General features: G+C 47.8%; 1 protein-coding gene across 3 annotated transcripts in view; it reads left to right on the forward strand.

Annotated features, from left to right (window-relative positions):
* The first annotated feature begins 56 nt into the window (after nucleotides 1–56).
* The window catches only part of HADHA (hydroxyacyl-CoA dehydrogenase trifunctional multienzyme complex subunit alpha), a 40,040-nt gene continuing 19,814 nt past the window's right edge, over nucleotides 57–20,282 (forward strand). Inside the window, exons 1-11 of one of the 3 annotated variants that reach the window (XM_039528894.1) lie at nucleotides 57–229; nucleotides 1,962–2,047; nucleotides 5,847–5,888; nucleotides 5,986–6,056; nucleotides 7,031–7,164; nucleotides 9,050–9,188; nucleotides 10,332–10,451; nucleotides 10,531–10,633; nucleotides 15,966–16,088; nucleotides 16,892–17,010; nucleotides 17,891–17,947. In XM_039528894.1, coding sequence (XP_039384828.1) covers nucleotides 72–229; nucleotides 1,962–2,047; nucleotides 5,847–5,888; nucleotides 5,986–6,056; nucleotides 7,031–7,164; nucleotides 9,050–9,188; nucleotides 10,332–10,451; nucleotides 10,531–10,633; nucleotides 15,966–16,088; nucleotides 16,892–17,010; nucleotides 17,891–17,947 — 1,152 coding nt within the window. In that variant the 5' untranslated portion in view covers nucleotides 57–71. Of the gene's footprint in view, nucleotides 230–1,961; nucleotides 2,048–5,846; nucleotides 5,889–5,985; nucleotides 6,057–6,647; nucleotides 6,692–7,010; nucleotides 7,165–9,049; nucleotides 9,189–10,331; nucleotides 10,452–10,530; nucleotides 10,634–15,965; nucleotides 16,089–16,891; nucleotides 17,011–17,890; nucleotides 17,948–20,282 lie in introns of those variants that run through there. The other 2 variants (XM_039528895.1, XM_039528896.1) reach the window with 2 other exon arrangements.

The following is a 20,282-nucleotide window of genomic DNA, read 5'->3' on the forward strand; positions in this document are numbered from 1 at the left end:
GGCAGGCCAGGGTCACGGTTGGGGGGTGAGTGAATCAGGCAACGCCGAGGGCAGCCCCGAGGGACCGGCGTATGAAAAGCCCCAGCTCCACACGCGGGCGGGTCCTGTCATCGCTTCTCTCATTCGACCTCCCTGAGCAAGATGGCGGCCGCGGTGCGGGCGATCGGGAGCCTGACGCGCTTCACGGCTGCTGCCAAGTACTGTCCGCCCCGCCGCGCCGGCCTCGCAGGTGAGGGGCCGCCTGGGGGCGGGGGGAGCCGAGACCGCGTCTCTCCCGGGGGGGCAAGTCCCGCTCTCTGGGGTGGGGGCTGGGGGGGCACCTCTGCCGCGGGGAGCCGGGACTGTGCTTCTGGCGGGCGGGCGGGGGGCAGGGCCCGCTGTGCGGGGGCTGGGGGAGAGCTGGGGCGGCACTTCCACCTGAGGGGGGAGCAAGGTCCGTTCGGTGGGGTGGGGGGGTGTGCTGGGGGGAGGGCCGGGCCCGCACCTCTGTCTGGGTGGGGGTTACGGTGGGGCAAGGCCTGTTCTCTGGGGTGGGGACTCTGCCTCCCCTAGGGCGTCCCCCACTGCCTGCCCCAGGCTCCCTGTGCCCATGGGGAGGCCGCTGGCTGCAGTGTCTGGGCGAGGAGTCGGTGCTGCCCCGAGGGGGAGGGCAGGGTTCTGTCTAGTGCGCAGTGCAGGGCTTGGTCCGTGTTGTTTGTGCTAATCCTGCTGCTTTGGGGGCCATGCAGCATCTGTTGACCCCCTGGGGTTGCCTGAGGCTGGCACTGAGTGGCCCTGCCCAGAAGAGGGGGAGAGGGGTAGGCCTGAGTGTTCCCAACTGACAGGTCTTGGGATCCTCTCAGGCACCTTCCAACCACTCTAGAAGTGTCACACTCTCCAGTAGCTGGACCTTACTGAGCTTTAAATCCCCAGTGTGGGGGAATCTGAGGTTGTAATACACCTCCACTGTTCTTTTTCCCAATGGCCTCTTTCACCCTGTAGTTTTGGGTGGTGATGGGTTTTAATGAATAGATTAGTTTGGTTTAAAATAAATTGCAGTTAATGGGCTCTATCCAGGAGTGTGGCTCTCTCAGGGAACTGGGATTCCAAAGTAAAACCTGTCCACTGGATTAACAGCCCACTGAATTTTGCACAAACCAGCAAATTACAATTGGATCTCAGTTAATTGGGGTGGCTACTGATGTACGCTACCTGTGTCTGATGCATAACTTGTCTAAATCAATAGTCACACAAACTGATTAACATCTGATCATAGTTTGCTGGTTTGTGAAATTCAGTGGGCTCTTAATCCAAGACCCAGCCTTTACATTAGAATCCCTCATGGCAGCTGTAATTAGTTTGTTCCCTTCTTGTTACTCTCAGCAGAGGTGCTCAAGACACTGATCTACAACTATTCCGGGAGGGGCTTTCTCCGGGTCAGGGAGGAGGGTCATTGATGGCAGCGTTTCCTTCTGTGAATACACAGTTAGATAGTTTGGAGGGAGCTGGGTTCCCATACGAATTTAGAATTGTAACTTTGTCAAAATGATACATGATCAGGAGGGGAGTGCTAAAAAATAACATTGTGCTTTTAATTGCCAGAGGCCTCTCTCTGTCTTTTTAGTTTCTTGTTTTCAGGATTCTCACTTTGGCTGATATTCTCCCTTCAAAATGTGGTGTTTGGACTCCCTTATTTATCATCATTGATAGCAGTCTGCCTGGAATAGTCTTGTGTTCTTCACCCCCCCAAATGGGTGTTTGCCAAAGTGTGTGTGTGGTGGGGGGGGTAGGACTTCCACTGGCAGGGTGAAAACTGAGGACGAGAGCAGTGCATGTGAGGGAAGTTACTTGATCTTGGAGCCACCCCTATTGCAGACAGATTCCCCAAGCTGCTGGTAAAACAGGCAGCTTATGGTAGGGGGGAAATGTGGGCAACAGCCTGCCATCCCAAGCTTCTCTTTTTCTGCTCCCTTGATGCTCAGCTTAGTTCCAGATCACAAGAGGCCTGGCCCTATGGAGCCACCTATGGACGCTGTTGTCCCCACCTCCAGCAGCATGCAATCTCCTGGTGAGTCGGGGAGCAGGGAGGGGAGTACAGGAAAAGAGACCAAAGTAAATGAAATGGTTAGGAAAGAATGAGACAGCAAATGGGGAGGGGGGGAAATCATCCATATTCCAATTGATTGCAAGGGAAAGGGATACTCCACCAAACACTGGGAGCCACTCCCCTAAATAAAAGTTCTAGTGAGCTCGGCACTGTCCTGATACTACTTTGCCCTTATAGCGCTCTCTGTCCAGTGGTTTACAAGGTGGGTAACTTCTCTGCCTCAGTCTCCCCATCTATACAACTCCAGTTATGTTCTGCAAAATAATAGCACCACATAGTTGTGTGTTGATCATTTTTCAAGTAAGTTGGTGTTTCTCCTGGTATCAAAGTGCCTAAGTCCAGCTGGATATTTTCCTCTGTATTCATTCTCACCAGGAGTGAGTCTTGGTCAAATTCTGCCTTCAGTGACTCGTGTGCGTCCCCTTTGTGAACTTAAATTCATTAATGTCTGTAAAACTTTTGATATCCTATAATGGGGAGTGCAGAGTTTTACTGGGGTAGAAATCAATTCTCCCCCCGCACTCCAGTTAGTTTTTTGTAAAAAGCAGTGCAAAACCAAACAATGGTAGTTTTTTTTATTAAGTTCTTTTAGGCATTGAAACAGTTCTTAACAAACCTTTTTTTCCTGTGGTGTTGGAAATCGATTTAAAAAATGGAATTGACTAGAAACTATCCACAGAAATGAAACTGACTAATCTCTTTTCATTGCCCAAGCAGGGTGAAGAATACAACATAAATAGTGAAAAGTAAATCTAGATTTAAGTCTTTCAATTCCAGTATAATGTTGAAAATATATAAGAAATTAAAAAAAAAATTAGAGGCCTGCTGGTGTTCCTTTAAAAAGTGCAAGAGGATTTTATCTATAACCTTGATTTGTACAAATTCATGCTGCTAGTTGTAAATGATTTGCAGTTTAAAGTAGCAATGTTCTTACTGTAAACTGCCTCTAAGCCACATTTTATTGTGGTTGAGTTTTAAGCTTGGTTATTGCTTTCCAAGAGGGTTCTGGCCTCTGCAACTTTATAAAACACAGTATCCTGGAAGACTTGTCATCAAAAGTATTTCACTGCTTTTGCATAGTTATTACTAGGTCACCATAAAGTTTAGGTGTCTTGCAGTAATGATAGTGACAAGGTCCCTGCTCCAGAGAGCTTACAGACTAAATAGACAGTGTGCAGGCAAAGGAAGGGGGAGGGGATATAGTGAAGTTCAGCAGGTTTTGTTCCCGATTCTTGGTATCTTTGTGCACCTTTAGTCTGTTTTGCTGAAACGTCTTAAAAATGGTTGTAGAGAGCTTCCCGGATGGTGTTAAGGGGAATTTAAGAGAGGAAGCAAAGGCATGTTAGACCATGGAACTGGGAGGGGGCTAATTCAGCCAATCAGTTACTTGCATAACTTCAGGAAATAAAACAGGAGTACTTGTGGCACCTTAAAGACTAACAAATTTATTTAAGCATGAGCTTTCGTGAGCTACAGCTCACTTCTTCGGATGCATAGAATGAAACACACAGACAGGAGATATTTATACATACAGAGAACATGAAAAGGTGGAAGTATGCATACCAACAGGCAGAGTCTAATCAATTGAGATGAGCTATCGTTAGAGGAAAAAAACTTTTTGAAGTGATAATTAAGATGGCCCATAGAAGGTGTGAGGAGAACTTAACATAGGGAAATAGATTCAATTGGTGTAATAAGAGATTCTATACCTTTAAAAGGGTGGACCTATTTGGTGAAGTCTAGGATATGTTGACAATGGCCAAGTGCAAACCCTTACTCTACCTATAAAAATACATCTGTTAGTGACCCATCCCCAGACTTTCCTGTCTGGCTGTGACTCTAGTGCAGACTCCTGGGGGAGGAGGGAAGGGGTTGGGGAAGCTACCAGTCATGGTCTTGTAATTTAGTCTCAATTGTTCATCTCATTTCTTCCTCCCGCTGCATTTGATAGTGTGGTGCAACCCAAGGGCTACATTGAACAAGTTCGACAAGGCAGCGCACTCCTGCCCTTTGTCACCGGAATGTGGCCTGCAAAAGCTGTACTATGAAATGCTGCGTTTTACTCCAGATGACAGGATGGATCATTTCGTGCTGGGGCCTCTAGTCTCAAGTTGCTGCGTCCGTTATAAAGACGCGGGCAATGTGAGCGCTACATTTTGGCGCTCACATTTGGCTGGCTGGCCTTTCAATGACTGAAGCCTAGGCACTCCCGAGCCTAGAATTTTAAGGCTATCAAAGATTTCACACAGGGTTTGTAATCTGGGCCTCACTCTTGGTCAAAAATCCTTTTAAAAATACAGTCTTGGAAATCAAAACCAGGAGACGAATTTTTTTAAGGAGATGTTGCCGAGAATAAATCACACCCACCATTTCAGAAAGGAGTCTAAATGCGACACTCTTTTTTCATTCTCCCAAAGCAGTTTACCTTGCTTCTGTTCCTGGGCATGATGAAATGTAGGACAAAGGTCACTCCCTCCCTTCAGAGGAGGAGACCATTAGGAAATGTAGGGGAAAGTGCATGGAGCAGCTCTGAGCAAGATGACATGGCTGTGGGGGAGGGGATAAATGCTTATTTGCAAAGCAAAGTGCGGGGTGCCTGATTAATCATTGTCTGGTCTGAGTGGCTGATTGGAGATTCACCCACCCTACTTATTCCCCCTCCTGGATTTCCCAGGTTGTTTTGCCTTTGGGATAGGGATGGTCTGCCTCAGGGGTTGGCACCCTGTAAATAAACCAATGCCGTATTCTGTAATCTAATGGCTGGCTGCTGCCAACCGTGCCAATTAGGATACGCTGTTTAAAGAGCAGCATTTTTGGTTGTTTGACTCTCAGTAGCTCATAGCCCTGGCTCCCACAGGCATGGGGAAAGCAGTTGCTGCCTGCAGTAGCTAGGGGCAGCCCAGGTGAAGGTCACTTGAACAGAAGTGGGAGGGATTTTAGGGTAACAATAGGGATAACTGGAGGCAAAAATGTAAGATGCCAGCTTCAGGGGGCGGGAAAGGGGATTCTCTTGCTGAGGTTCTGCAGGTCAAAGCTTAAATGTCCCTTTTCACTTATTCTGACTTATGGTGCCCTCTGACTGCACTAGAAGAGGGCAAGCTTATCTAAAGATTTGCACATGCAGTTGTCACGGGTGGTGACAGAGATTTTGTTAGCATAGACGGCAGGGGGAGAGAAGAAACACTTATTTGTGGGGGCTTCATTTGTAGTCTGTCACGCATTCCTTGTAGATTAGACTAATCCCCCTAGGGAAGGAGTGGAAGACTTCATCCATCTGATCTTTCGGACTGCACTGGAGAATTCATTCTGCTAGGGCAGGTCTGTTGTAGCTGAGGAGGAATTCTAATGTCTGATTTCTAGGCCTGGAATCTCTGTAGTCTGAGATGGCTCTTTAGCTTGCTACACATGAACAAACAGATGTTGAACTATGCATGCTGACAGCAAAGGCAAACACTCCGTTCTGCTTGCAGCATCCCCGGTTAATACCAAGGTCTATGGACCTCTTGTGTTGGTGTTCGTGATGCTGGAAAGTCACCAGTACAAAGTCTGTGGCATGAAGGTCACACAAACAGTGGCCTGCATGAGTTCTGTGCTCTTTTATTGAAGAATCTTTGTAGAAGCTGTTGACTATTTGATATATGGGCCGGGGAGGGGGAGGAACTAAAAATCTAAGTGGTTGCCTTGAGGACAATCTAACTTAAATGTGGCTGCACTAGTTTTTTGGGAAAGCCTGTAACTCCTGTTAATTTCTCTTCCTTAGGTTACGCCTGCCGGAATGTTGCCAGCTCCTCTGCTCTTCAGGGTAAGTGCAAAGAGACTGACTGTGATTTGTGACCTTTTCTGCTAAAATCCAGTAAGAATATAAATCTGAGAGATGATATTTTGCTTCCTGTTTACAGCTAGAACTCATGTTAACTATGATGTCAAAGGAGATGTTGCAGTTGTACGTTTCAACTCACCAGATTCAAAGGTATGGCTTTAATCCCCTGTGACTGCTAGACATTCCTTTCTCAAAAAGGATAAAGTGAGACTAGAAGTAATAACTCAGAGAAGGCATTGAAAATTATGAGAAGTCTAACAAGCCCACTGTTTAGATTGGAGGGGATGCGCTGTAACAAATGAGAAGGTATGTCAGGTGCTCCTTTTACTCTTTTCTACAAGAACAAGGGGGTCTCTACTGAAATTGAAGGGAAATGGATTCAGAGCTGACCAAGGGAAATTTCTGTACACAGTAAACTTACCTGTGGAGTTCGTTGCCACAAGATCTCATTGAGTCCAAGAGCTTACTAGATTTCAAAACAGATGATCCATTTGTATGGCTAATGAGAACGTCCATACCTATAGTATATAGAACTAAACAGTGTAAAGGGGTCATAAATCCTGATGCTCTAGATCACAAACCAGCCACTAACTGATGAGCTTTAGGAAGGAGCTCCCCCTATGGGCAGGTTATTTCATAATAGCACCTTGTGAGGTTTCATCTTTGCAGCATCTGGTACTGGCCACATCAAGGACAGGATCCTGAACTAGCTGGATCAGTGCGGTCTGCTATGCAATTCCTGCATTCCTATGGCACAGGGTCAAGCCAGCAGAACTCTGCTCTGAGTAATTGGGCTGAATGCAGCATTATAACTGTCCCAGGCTATAGGCTTACCCTACTGTCCTGGGGAATCCCCAGCCCATGTATCCTCTCCCCCGTGTGAAGCAGGTATAAGGAGGTGTAGAGCAAGAGGGCGTTACTTGCTCTCAGGGAAGTGGAAGGAGAGGAGGTGGATTTTTCCATTCCCGCCTGCCACTAAGCTTTGGCTTTTTATAGTGGATCTTTCTATTCCCTTGGAAATCTTGTTTTGATTGTGGGGAAACAGAAGGGTATGTGCCCCATGAGGGGCTGAACTCTGCCTCTGTCTTTATTCTGTATTTACAGTGTTCATTTGCTGTCTGCAGGTCAACACTCTGTCCAAACAACTGCAGTCAGAGTTCACAGAGGTAATGAACGAAATCTGGGCCAATGAGGCGGTCAAAAGTGCTGTCCTGATCTCAGCTAAGCCAGGCTGCTTCATTGCTGGGGCTGATATCAAGTAAGTGTTGGGGAGTAAAAGCCACCTGCTGACTGCTGCTTTGTCCATATTGACTTTCTCAGCAGACCGGAATATCCTCTTATGATCTTCTGTGACATGAGCTTGCTATCTGTGCTTCCTCAATAGTGAGGCAACAGTTTGCTCACCAGATCTATCCCCGTGTGTCTTGACAGAGGTTGCTTAGCAGGACCTGGAGCTAAGATAGCTTGGAATGGTGGATCTTTCTAAAAGATCTGTTCTGGGAATTATTTAGGGGAAGTTCTCAGGCCTGTGCTATGCAGGAGGTCAGACTAGATGATCGCAATGGTCCCTTCTGGCCTTGGGATCTATGGAGCATGGCTGGTCAGTGTAGCCCACTAAACCCTAACACATTGCCAGCACTTCCCTGAATGCAGAGGTGCGTTCTGGGAGGGAAAAGCAGTTTCCCGACCGATTACCATGAGCAAACAGCCTAGCTGGTTTGAGCATTGTATGCTGGTATGTGAGCCACATATCAGAGGAAGAGCGGGTGCATTATGGGCTGTAGGCTTCAGGTTCCTTGCACTGGCAAGTTGCTCCTTCTAGTTATGCAGAGTTTTGGAGCTCCCTCTGTCGGGCTGTTTAAACGCACCCTGGCTCGCTGGTCTGAGGATTAACCGTGAACTCTGGCTTGCTCTCTGCTAAACTCCGCCTGCCCAGTTGTTAGCACACCTAGACTTCAGGGTCACTTGGGAGACTTCTTTCCATACCCAAGGCTTCATACTGTGGGTTCTCTGGAAATAGCAGCTACTTGGCCAGGGGCAGCTGTAATCTCTGTGCTCCTCAGCAACTCACTGACTTCCTTGCTCACCCCTGGGAAGGGAAGAGACTCTCTATAAAATGTGCCATGGAGAGGAGACAGCGGTGCTGGCCAGAGCGAGTATTATTTTATTTGAAAAAGGACAGGTTGAATTCAAAGGCTTCCTTTGGTCTCAACATGAAGATCCTGCTCTCCTGGCCCTTGCTGGCAGCAGTGCCTATTCCAAATGACACTGACTGACCATTTCGAACTGGCTGAGCGTGTGAGAGCAGAGAGCTGCTTTACAAATTATCCTGCTCTCCTCCACCCTCCCAAAGAGGGAAGTGTTCACAAAGCCTTTGCCTTGAGCTCTTTCTCCCCTGGATTTGATCTGCAGACACTCTGTAATGCAGTGATTCAGCCCACCAATCTTAGCAGACTTCCTGCATTGCTTGGTGTGACGAAGTGGGAATGTTCTTGAGGTGTTCTTTGAATGCTGAGTGGGGAGTATGGACCTGGGAAGGTTGCAGGGGAGTTTTGCTGGGACTGTCTGCATTGGGGATGGGAGACTCTCCTTGAGGGAGGATATCTGAGCATGTAACCTGAGAACCCAGGACGGGGGTTGGAGGCCAGGTAACACCTCTGCCCTGGAAACTGGACAAAGGACACAAAGGCTGGGGGAGGAGCCGGGAGGAGGCTGAGTAAGAGGCTGGAGGGAGTTTCAGTTTGGAGCTGGCTGGGAAATGGAGAGGGGAGCCCTGATGGGGCTTGGGCTTCCCAACGGGGCTGTGGCCTCCCTGGGGCCCCCGGATGGACCTAACTAAGGGGGTCCTGTTGTCTGTACTGGCAAGACCTGTTTTGGACTGTGTTCCTGTCGTCTAAATAAACCTTCTGCTTTACTGGCTGGCCGAGAGTCCTGGTGAATCGCAGGAAGCTGGGGGTGCAGGGCCTTGTCTCCCCCACACTCCGTGACACTTGGCAGTCTAGGGCTAGGGGGTTATACTGATCCTGCATATCTCTTAATAAAGCTGTGGGGAGTAGGAAACCATGCGTCAAGCACTCTCTGCTTTACTGACGCTTTCTCGGCACTGCTCTGCAAATCTGATCAGTCTTTCTACCCTGCTGCAGTATGATCGAATCCTGCAAGTCCGTTCAGGAAGTGACGCAGCTTTCTCAGGAAGGACAGAAGATGTTTGAGAAACTTGAAAAATCTCCAAAGCCCATAGTTGCTGCCATCAGTGGTTCCTGCCTGGGAGGAGGACTAGAGGTACTGTAGGGAGCTGCAGGGCAGATGCTGCTGTCATTCTGGCATGAGGCTGCAGAGGGCTCTGGGATACTTGGGAGAATTCAGCTGCATTCCTAAGAGGATAGATATGGGATTTCAGGCCTCGTGGCAGCCAGCAAACCTGCTGAATTCTGTTTATGGTAAATGGCCTAGTTTTGTTGCATTTGAGGTCTTTGGCATGGTCATCCTGCTTAGCTTGTGAGACAATCTGATCTAAGTGCAGGAATGGACCAGGCCAGTATTTGAATGGGAGGCCTGCAGGGACACCAGAGCTGCCACAAGACATTGGTGACTTGGCAGATGGCGCTTTGACCCGGTGTTGAACCGATACTGTAGCGCTGTGCTACAGGGCATGTTACTGCAGTTGCTGTTTTTCAGATGAGCCACAGAGTTCAGGTCCTGACCACTTGTCAGAGTAGGGGGTGTAAAATGGGTCTCTGGGCCAAATCCCACCTGGAGTAATTGTCCCCATCCTATCTACAGTTCCCTTGCCATTTCAGATGGGTATTGTGTTACAGCCTAGTCTGAACGGTTTAGTGTTACGCACTGTCAGATAGCTACTGCGCACCCCTAGTGGGGATAGGAGGGCGAGAGGATCTAGTCTAGGAGGGTGGTAGGCAGGAAGTGGTTAGCCTGAAGGTTGTAAATTGCAAGGCTCTTCTGGGGCCTCTGGATGAAAGGCATTGTTTAAACGCAAGATTGTTATTGCTAGGAATGAAATCTCGGGCCTGTGTGTGATGTTCCTTGGCCTGTCTCTGTGCTATCTAGACCTCACTGATCTAGTGAAGGGTCTGGGCTTGGTATCAGCATGGGGGTAAATACCATCTTCAGAGCCACAGGGTTAATCTGTAAATAAGATTATCCTCTGATTGCACTTAATGAGATTAGCCAGTAAGAACCAGTTGATTTTTAAAGGACCCTGGCTGGGGCATAGCAGGCATCTGTGTGACCACATAGGACCCAATGTCCATCCCCAGAGCTGGAGGAGACAATGAGGGAGTCCCAGGCAGTTCTGCTTGCATAGAGGGTGTCCGTGGGGTGTATGATGGGCTCTTGGATTTTTGCCAGTGAGATGTCTGGAAGTGGGAGCTATTCTATTGGATATATTTTTGTCTCCTGTCCAAGGTTGCCATCTCCTGTCAATACAGAATAGCTACAAAGGACAGGAAGACAGTGTTGGGCACACCCGAGGTGTTACTGGGGCTACTGCCGGGTGCAGGGGGCACTCAGAGGCTGCCAAAGATGGTAAGTGAAGAGGATGAGCAGTCCCTTTCCTTCACAGGCTATCTCCAGGTCTGACACCCTCTGTCTGTCTGCCTTCCAGGTGGGACTTCCTGCCGCCTTTGACATGATGCTGACTGGGAAGAACATCCGTGCTGACAGAGCAAAGAGGATGGGGCTGGTTGATCAATTGATTGATCCACTAGGTCAGAGGCTAAGACTCAAGAATTGTCTTAAAGCTACTTAGGAGGCTAATCTTTTGCCCTTTGGATTAATTCCTCCAATTTGATTAAATGGGTAGAGAAGTCCTTGATGCTGTCATTCATCTAGTGGGATGTAGAGTTTATCATCTGGGCTGGGTGCTGGTTTCCAGAGTCTCAGCTTTTGGGGAGGGAACAGGAATTGCAGTGCAGTGTATTCAGGGTGGGGAGCAGATGTTTTTTTACATAAGCTAAACGAATTTGCCAAGGTTAGAATTCAGGGTGGATATGTTGCCCTTTTTGTGAGCAGATAAATTTGGATAAGATCCTGCATTCTTCACTGATCATGTCTTACTAATTGAGCACATCAGGTGATCAATCCATGGTACGCCCACAACTTGAATACTGCATGCAGATGTGGTCACCCCATCTCAAAAAAGATACATTAGAAATGTTCGGAAAAAGGCAACAAAAATGATTAGGGTATGGACCAGCTTCTGTATGAGGAGAGATTAATAAAATTGGGACTTTTCAGCTTGGAAAAGAGACAGCTAAAGGGGATATGATAGACCTCTATAAAATCATGACTAGTGTGCAGAAAGTAACTAAAGAAGTGTTATTTACTCCTCATAACACAAGAACTAGGGGGGCACCAAATGAAATTAATAGGCAGCAGGTTTAATACCAACATAAGGCAGTATTTCTTCACACAATGCACAGTCAACCTGTGGAACTCTTTGCCAGAGGATGTTGTGAAGACCACGACTATAACAGGGTTCAAAAAAGAACTAGATAAATTCATGGAGGACAGGTCCATCAATGACTATTAGCCAGAATGGGCAGGGATGGTATCCCTAGCCTCTGTTTGCTAGAAGCTGGGAATGGGCCATAAGGGATGGATCACTTGATGATTCCCTGCTCTGTTCACTCCCTCTGGGGCACCTGGCATTGGCCACTGTCGGCAGACAGGATACTGGGCTAGATGGACCTTTGGCCTGACCCAGTATGGCTGTTCTTATTAAAGGTAATGGATATCCCAAAGCCTGGATTTCAGGGCAGTATCTGTGCTTTGCATAATGATAGGTGATCTGCTGTTTCTCCAGTGACAGGAGAACCCCAGAGCTCTGGGCACTCAAAATTGCTAATTCACTTTCAGTTAGAAGGAGAAGATGCCTTGCAAGCTGCAGTCAGGGTCCGAAGTGCTAAATCTGTTGGTCTCTGCTATTCCTGCACTGAGGGACTTCTATTGGCCGGTGGCTTATTGGGGAGGGGAAACTTTAGCCTGAAAGGTGAAAACTCAAGAAAGCTTTAAGCATCTGAAAACAGGGCTTAGCTGCTGGTCCTGCCATATGTCAGTTATTGTGCTTATTTCCTTGGGCCAACACCTGGTGAAGGGAGTGCATAGGCCTCTTAAACTCTCAACTGAAAATGCCGTCTTCCAAAGGTGCACTGGATAAGGCCCCTTGCTTCTGTATCTCGCATCTCACGGTCTCATCTCACTTAACACTGTCAGCTTTCTTCTAATTCAGTAAATTGCCATTTACAAGTGCCCCAGCGTGTACGTTAGTTTGATGTAAACCCTGTGAGGTCGCTTACCCAGCGTAGCGCTGGACTTTAAAAAGGAGCAAATATTCCCTTGCTGTACCTCCAGATCAGCTTGGCTTATTTTGAGGAGACAAGGGAGGGTGATGTAATGTCTCCTATTGGACCAACTTCTGTTGGTGAGAGAGAGAGAGAGAAGCCTCCGAGCCCACACTGAGCTCTTCAGGGCTGGTCTACACTGGTAACTTACATCAGCTTAACTATGTCACTCAGGTGTGAAAAATCCACACCCCTGAGCAACATAGTTAAGCCAAACTGATCCCCAGTGTTGACAGTGCTAGAGCAACGGAAGAACTCTTCCATTGACCTAGCTACTGCCTCTCGGGGAGGTGGATTATCTATGCCAACAGGAGAACCTCTCCAGCATGGACACTACCGACGCCAAGGGATGCGCTACAGTAGGGCCACTGTAGTATTCCCAGTGTGGACAAACCCTCCGAATGTCACAGCTAAATGCGAGGGAGAAGAGGATGGGACAGATTGTTTGTTTGGCATAAGTAGTTAACCCCCATTGGAAATGGACTATTCAAGGTGAAGTCGACAGTTAATGCCCTGCAGTCACAGGATAAATAGTGGGTTACAGATTGATGTGATAAGCCATAAACCCACTGTCTTTAAGGGCAAGTCTACACTAAAAATGCTGCATTGGCACAGCTGCATCAATGCAGCTGCGCCACGGTAGTGCTTACGTGAAGATGCTCCGACGCTGACAGGAGAGAGCTTGTCCTGCCAGCGTAGTAAATCCACCTCCACAAGAGATGATAGCTATGTCAACAAGAGAAGCTGTCGCATTGACATAGTGCTGTCTACATGGGAGGTTAATGTCGACATAACTGTTGCTCAGGTGTGTGGATTTTTCACACCTCGAGCGACATGGTTATGCCAACATAGCTCTGTAGTGTAGACCTGGCCTAAATCCACGATTTTCAGTGTTTAGCAAAGTTTTTTGAATTTAAACTCCCAGGCTCATCTTTTGAAAGTGTTGTGCAGGTTTCCTTTGAGGATGAGGCCTGAGCAGTCAGATGTGGAGTGATCGCTTTGTAAAAAGTGTTCTCCCCTGGATGATGAGGTGTGTTTGTCTTTGTGTTTTGTCTGAGTTCATTCAAGAGCATAGTGACTGTCTGGTTTCACCCACATAGCTGCTGTTGGGCATTTAGTGCACTGGATGAGGTATGTCACGTGTTGTTGTGACAAGCCTGGGTAAGACCCATGGATCCTGAAAGCTGTGTTGGGTGTGAGTATTGATCATTATAATGGTGCAGATATGCCTACAAGTTTGGCATCTATTATAGTAGGGTCTTGTGCTACTTTGAGCTGGGATGCCCTGGTCTGTGGGGAGCTTGGAGAGGTTTAGGAGGTTTTTTAAGAGTGGGTTTGGGAGAGATTTCTTTCAGGATGTGGTCCCCATCGAGTATGGGTTCCAGTGTCGGCGTGGGAGAGATGGCCAGAAGGTTGGTTTTTTCCATATTGAAGCAGGTTCTCTCAGGGTATCTGGGTGGCCTATTCCATGATGCAGTCTACTTCTTGGATGGAGTGTCCTTGTTTGAAGGTGGTTTTGAGCTTACAGAATCATAGAATATCAGGGTTGGAAGGGACCTCAGGAGGTCATCTAGTCCAACCCCCTGCTCAAAGCAGGGCCAATTCTCAACTAAATCATCCCAGCCAGGGCTTTGTCAAGCCTGACCTTAAAAACCTCTATGGAAGGAGATTCCACCACCTCCCTAGGGAACCCATTCCAGTGCTTCACCACCCTCCTAGTACATTTTTTTTCCTAAAAGCCAACCTAAACCTCCCCCAATGCAACTGGAGACCATTGCTCCTTGTTCTGTCATCTGCCACCACTGAGAACAGTCTAGAGCCATCCTCTTTGGAACCCCCTTTCAGGTAGTTGAAAGCAGCTATCAAATCCCCCCTCATTCTTCTCTTCTGCAGACTAAACAATTCCAGTTCCCTCAGCCTCTCCTCATAAGTCATGTGCTCCAGCCCCCTAATCATTTTTGTTGCCCTCCGCTGGACTCTTTCCAATTTTCCCACATCCTTCTTGTGGTGTGGAGCCCAAAACTGGACACAGTCCTCCAAATGAGGCCTCACCAGTGCTGAATAGAGGGGAATGATCACATCCCTCGATCTGCTGGCAATGCCCCTACTTATACAGCCCAAAATGCCATTAGCCTTCTTGGCAACAAGGGCACACTGTTGACTCATATCCAGCTTCTTGTCCACTGTAACCCCTCGGTCCTTTTCTGCAGAACTGCTGCCTAGCCATTTGGTCCCTAGTCTGTAGCAGTGCATGGGATTCTTCCATCCTAAGTGCAGGACTCTGCACTTGTCCTTGTTGAACCTCATGAGGTTTCTTTTGGCCCAATCCTCTGATTTGTCTAGGTGCCTCTGTATCGTATCCCTACCCTCCAGCATATCTACCACTCCTCCCAGTTTAGTGTCATCTGCAAACTTGCTGAGGGTGCAGTCCACACCATCCTCCAGATCATTAATGAAGATGTCGAACAAAACCAGCCCCAGGACTGACCCTTGGGGCATTCTGCTTGATGCCGGCTGCCAGCTAGACATGGAGCCATTGATCACTACCAGTTGAGCCTGACAATCTAGCCAGCTTTCTATCCACCAGCTTGTTAAGGTGCATATCCCAGACTTGCTCCTTGAAGCATATTCTGTGGTATCTCAGTGCCTGGCTGTAGATAGCAGATTTCTTGGTATGTCTGGGGTGGCTACAGGATCAGTGAAGATAAGTTTGATTCCTGGGTTTCTTGTGTATGGTTGTCTGTAGGGTTCCATTGCTGAAGCTGATCGTGGTGTCTAGGAAGTTGATGCTGGTGTGAGTGTGTTCTAGAGAGTTTGATGGATGGGTGGTGGTTGTTGAAGTGATAGATTTCTATGAGAGGGGCTAGGTGATCTGTCCAGACGATGAAAATACATTGATGATATATCAGGTACATCATCGCTTTTGTGATGCATTTTTTTCCAGACATCCTTCCTCAAGGTGACCCATGCAGAGGTGGACATATTGGGGAGCCATCCTGGTACCCGTGGCTGTTCCCAGGGTTTGGACAAAGTGTTTTGTTGTTGAATGTAAAATTATGATAGGTGAGGATGAAACAGATGAGTTGAAAATGTTTGGGGTGGAGATCTGAGTGTTGTCCGTTGTCTTGTAGCTTGTTGAGGCAGGCGATGATGCTGTTGCTGTGAGGGATGTTGGTGTCTAGGGAGATGACATCCATGGTACAATCTGTTAACTACTTATGCTAAACAGTCTGTTCCACCTCATATTTAGCTGTGACTCTCTGGGTACCTTTCCCAGACCTGAAGAGCTCTGTCGAGCTTGAAGGTCCAATGAAATATATTACCTCACCCACCTTGGGTCCCCAATATCCTGGGGCCAGTCCGGCTACAACACTGCATCCAGCAATGGATAACATACTCACTGCCTAGTCCTGTAAGGTCGTTAGCCCACCTGCACTGGTGTTACTCAGAAAATGCCATAGTATTGAAGCTAAATTACAGCTTTGTGCCTTCCTTAAAAGCTGTTTGCTCGACTCTTTGGTGCTTGACATCTGTGATAAAACAGTTCTGTGGGCTGGGGTGGAGCTGTAGAGATCAGCAGATGTGCATCCGCTTTGGTCTCCTCTTTCCAGGGAGAGCTGTTTCTAACAAAATACCTCCCCATCATGTAATCCTGCAGGCTGCATTCCCCTCTGACCCATCCTTTCTGTGTTCCCAGGACCAGGCACCAAAAGTCCAGAAGAACGAACCATTGAGTACATGGAGGAGGTAGCGATTGACTTTGCCAGAGGACTAGCCAATAAGACAGTGTCCCCCAAAAGGGAAAAGGGGCTGGTCCAGAGTAAGTGCATGGGATGCAGGCAACGAAGCTCAACTTAAAGGCGCATTTGTGGGTTAATTCACTTCTGCCTCTATAGACATGATTTCAAAATCCTCAAGAAATCCCTCGTGAATTAAATTGGCCTAGTTTTAACCAACAGTAGCCACACTCTGACAGCCCCATGACCTGGCAGGATTGCTGGTCTCCGGTCAGGAGCAAAGCGTGCTGCACTTCAGAACGAAGGTGCATTGGCGGAGCTGTGTGGAAGGGCCCAGGACAGGAGTAGTAGGGAGTGGGGAGATGGGGCCAAGGGGCATTGGCTGAACTTCTGCAGTAGCTGCCCACAATACACACTGGTTAGCCAGTAAGTGCCATGCTTTGCATCCGAGCTTGTGCCCTGCATGTAGCTGTGATCCCCTTCAGAAAAGCACTTCCACAAGTGGGTCATGGTTATAATCCTTATTTAATGGAGTTGGAGGAAGCCGCTAAATCTCGCTCTGAAGCCCTGCTCCCCTGAAGTCAATTGGAGTGCTTGCCATTGATTTCATAGGAGCAGCCTTTGGCTCTCCGTGGAATTTATCACCCTGGAATGGATAGTAAGAAAGTTCAGCTGTCTAAGTGGCCGAGCCTCTAATCCGATCTGTGCTAGCCGTATCTAATAACGGGGTTTAAGGTGAGCACCTCTCTTCTCCTTCCCTAGAAAGTTAGCGAGTCGGAGCTGCCGCATCCACGCTGGTCAGGTAGCTAGCTAGCTAGTGCCCATGTCAGGGCTGGACTTTGGTGATCTGTCGTATGCCCAAGTGTTGCCTTGTGTCCTCTTGCAGAACTGACAGACTATGCCCTGTCTGTTCCCTTTGTGAGGCAGCAGATCTACAAAACAGTGGAGAAAAGGGTGCAGAAGCAGACAAAAGGACTCTACCCTGCTCCCCTGAAAATCATTGAGGTAACCCCCCACCTGAGGCGCATGACAAACGTTTCATCTGGGTGAGATCGGGGAGCTCTCTGGGGCTGCACCTTGCACAACAGGGTCCTGGTTCATGACTGGGGCTAGGATAATACAAATAATTGCCCTACGCAGAGGGAGATTGGTCTTCCCCTTGCGCTTCATCAGGCCAGAAATTGCTGTGAGGCTTCGGCTAAGGGGCTAATCAGAGGTGTCCAGTTAGTGGCCAGAGCAGCTTGTGCATCAGATTCAGTGGAATTCACAAGTGTTTCCAAAAGGAAACACATCCCCGCTCAAATTCAAATGTGCCAATATTCGGGTTGTGGGGGACACCAGAACCACAGTCAAGGGAAGGAGGGTAGATAAGAGAAGACACTTCCTCCGTGAAACTTCCAACTGCAGCTCCTGCACCATTCTCACCCCATCTCCAGCTAGAGAACGTGATCGTAAATCCTTTGGAGCATTGATTTCCGTAGGTGCATCTGAAAACTTTGCCTTCAATGTCCTCTTATTGTAAAACTTTTCATAGCAGAGACCTCTTTCTGGGAGCCGCTTCAAGCTGCTCCTGCTGGCTCCTGAGTGCCAGTTAGCCCAGCCCCCGTGTTGGGCACAACCCTACTGAAGTCATTCCGGATTCTAGGAGCTCGGTGCACAAATTAGACTGCTGGCAACTTGACTGCCCCACCATTGAGATCTGCTCTAGCAATATGTTGCTGTGAGCTCGCTTAGAAGAACGTGGAACAGACGTGCAAGAGTTCAAAGAGAATCTCATGAATGGAACTGGCCAGGAAGGGCTCTTCCTGGTGCTAAATATATTGTCCCCAAAAGAGAACATAATGTATGAAATGGCCCATTTTCACTCTCTCTCTTCTGCATGTAGGTTGTAAAGACTGGCCTGGAGCAGGGGAGTGAAGCCGGCTACCTCACTGAATCCCAGGTAAACATACGGTGGAACTCTTTTTATCCTTCAGATGCACATTTACCTCAAACTTGCTTTCAGCTTTGCACAAGGGAATGCTCTTAAAGGGACAGCCCAGGAGGAGGTAGCGTTGGGCACCCATCCTGTGACCCTGTGCTGCTGCTCTGTGTGACATTGGGTGTGTATCTTCCATCTCCGTGCACATGTTCACATTTTAAACCAACGAGAGAATGTAGTCAAATATTCACAAGTCTGGCTAAGGTGCCCCCTATTCCTGGGTCATAATGGCTGTGGTCTTCTAGCAGAGCAGGCAGGTGTTCCTAGTGAGATCACAGCCAGAGACAGAAGTGGGGGCATGAACTGCCATACCAGATCAGGGCAGCGGTCTGTCTTGTCCAGTATCTGTCTGCCAGTGGCCAGTACCAGATGCCTCAAAGAAGATTGCAAGAAACCCCCTAGTGGACACTTATAGAATAACTTGCCCATAAACAAGCTTCTTCCTAATCCCTGTCAGTGGTTAGGGCTAACCTCCCTTAGGCTGTTTTAGCTAATACAAATGTCTAATCCTATTTAGTACCCTGTGATGCTTTTGGCCTATGCCACTGTATTGCGTAAAGTTTTTTCTTTGATCTTTTAACATTGTCCTTTCACTTTCACTGACTGTCCCCTCATTGTTGTTGTATGAGATACATGGCTGTGCTGATTTACAGTATCTACTCAGCACCGTTTGTTGTTTTGTGTTCCTCTTGCGTGTCTAAACCGTTCGAATCCTAGTCTCATGTGGAAGTCTTGGATCCCTCTATTTCTGTTCCTGTGTTTTGTAACAGGCTAACCTGAACGAAGCACAGGGTTCTGGGCGACGGGATAGCACTCACTTACATAATGGCTTTATCATTTCATTATTTTCTGTTCCTTTCCTTCTACATCCTAACACTGTTTCCTTTTTTGTTCGCTGCTTTGCACTGGGCAGGTGGTTTTTCTAGAGTTGTCCACAGTGATGCCCAGGTCTTTTTCCTGAATAGTTCCAGGTAATTTAGAACTCAATAAAGTGAATGAGCAATTCAAACGATTCCTTCCAACCTCCATGACCTTATATCCTGTCATTGCTGAATTTCCTCTGCCATGTTGTCCATTCACCTAGGTTGGGTACGTCCTTCATTCTTTAGTCTTGACTAACCTACTTACTTTGTCATCTGCACATTTTTCCACCTCACTGTTCATCCCATTTTCCAGGCCATGAATATTTAACATCTGCCCTAGTACAGACCCTTGGGGCATCCCATTGTTAACCTTTTGCCATATTGAAAGCTGGCCACTTTTACTGTCTCAGCCAGTTTTCAATCTGAGTCAGAACTTCACCGTGCGCCTTCCCATGGCCACTTGGTTTCCTTAATAGCCTCAGGAGGGACTCTGTCAAAGTCTCTTTGAAAGTCCAAATTATTCAGTTCTGTTTTGTGGACATGCTCAACAAATCTTACTAGATTAGTGAGGCCCAGGTTTCCTTTGTAGAAGTCGTACTGGCTAGTCCCATATGCTGTTAACCTGGGGGTGTTTTTTGTAATCACTTCAACCTGGGTACCTGGTACTGAAGTAGGGCTCACATCCTAGCTCCCAGGAGCCCCTGTGCCTTTTTTGACCCTCCAGTCCTGACACAGTAGCTGTTTTGGAAAGTTTCTATTTCTGCAGCACTTGTGGGTATCTCCTGTCTGTTCCTGGTGACACAGGCCTCCTAACTGTGAGGTGGTGCTGGAACAAACTCTTCTTGTGCTTTGATCTGAAAGAGCAGTCCAGGGTAGATTGCCCAGCACCCTCTGAAGAGTGGTGTGAAAATCACTCTGCTCACCAGCATAGTTTTATATTTGATTACTCCTCTTTGCCCCCTAGGAATAGGTAGACTTGCAGATTCTCTTACTGGCTTCCTGTTTCTAATATGCTTAAAGATTTTTGTTTTGTTTTGTCTCTGGGTTTTTGCCCTTCACAGTGAATTTTGCACATTGCCTCCTGTAGTGTGAACTGTGTTGAGTTCCCTGGAGTTGGATTCCAGCTTGAGTAACACCAGGAGCTTTGCTGTTTAACCAGACTGGCATTTCTTGTCCTTCTGCTTCCTTGTTTTGTTAAATAGCAAAGCTTGAGGGGTTATTCTGACCAAAGCCTGGGGAGCTGGCTCACCAGCTTCTCCAAACCACTGATTTGAGAGCAGCCTGTGTCTGCTCGATAAGAGTAGAAACTGGTTTACAAAGGGATGTAAATTGTTGCTTCAAGTGCATAAAGAGAGTAGGATCCTTATTGTGGTGCTTCGCAGGATGATCTTCCAGTTACTCTGGGAACCACAGGGGGCAAGAAGGTGTATGAG

The sequence above is a fragment of the Mauremys reevesii genome, linkage group 3 (genome assembly GCF_016161935.1).
Source record: "Mauremys reevesii isolate NIE-2019 linkage group 3, ASM1616193v1, whole genome shotgun sequence".
Classification (NCBI taxonomy): domain Eukaryota; kingdom Metazoa; phylum Chordata; order Testudines; family Geoemydidae; genus Mauremys; species Mauremys reevesii.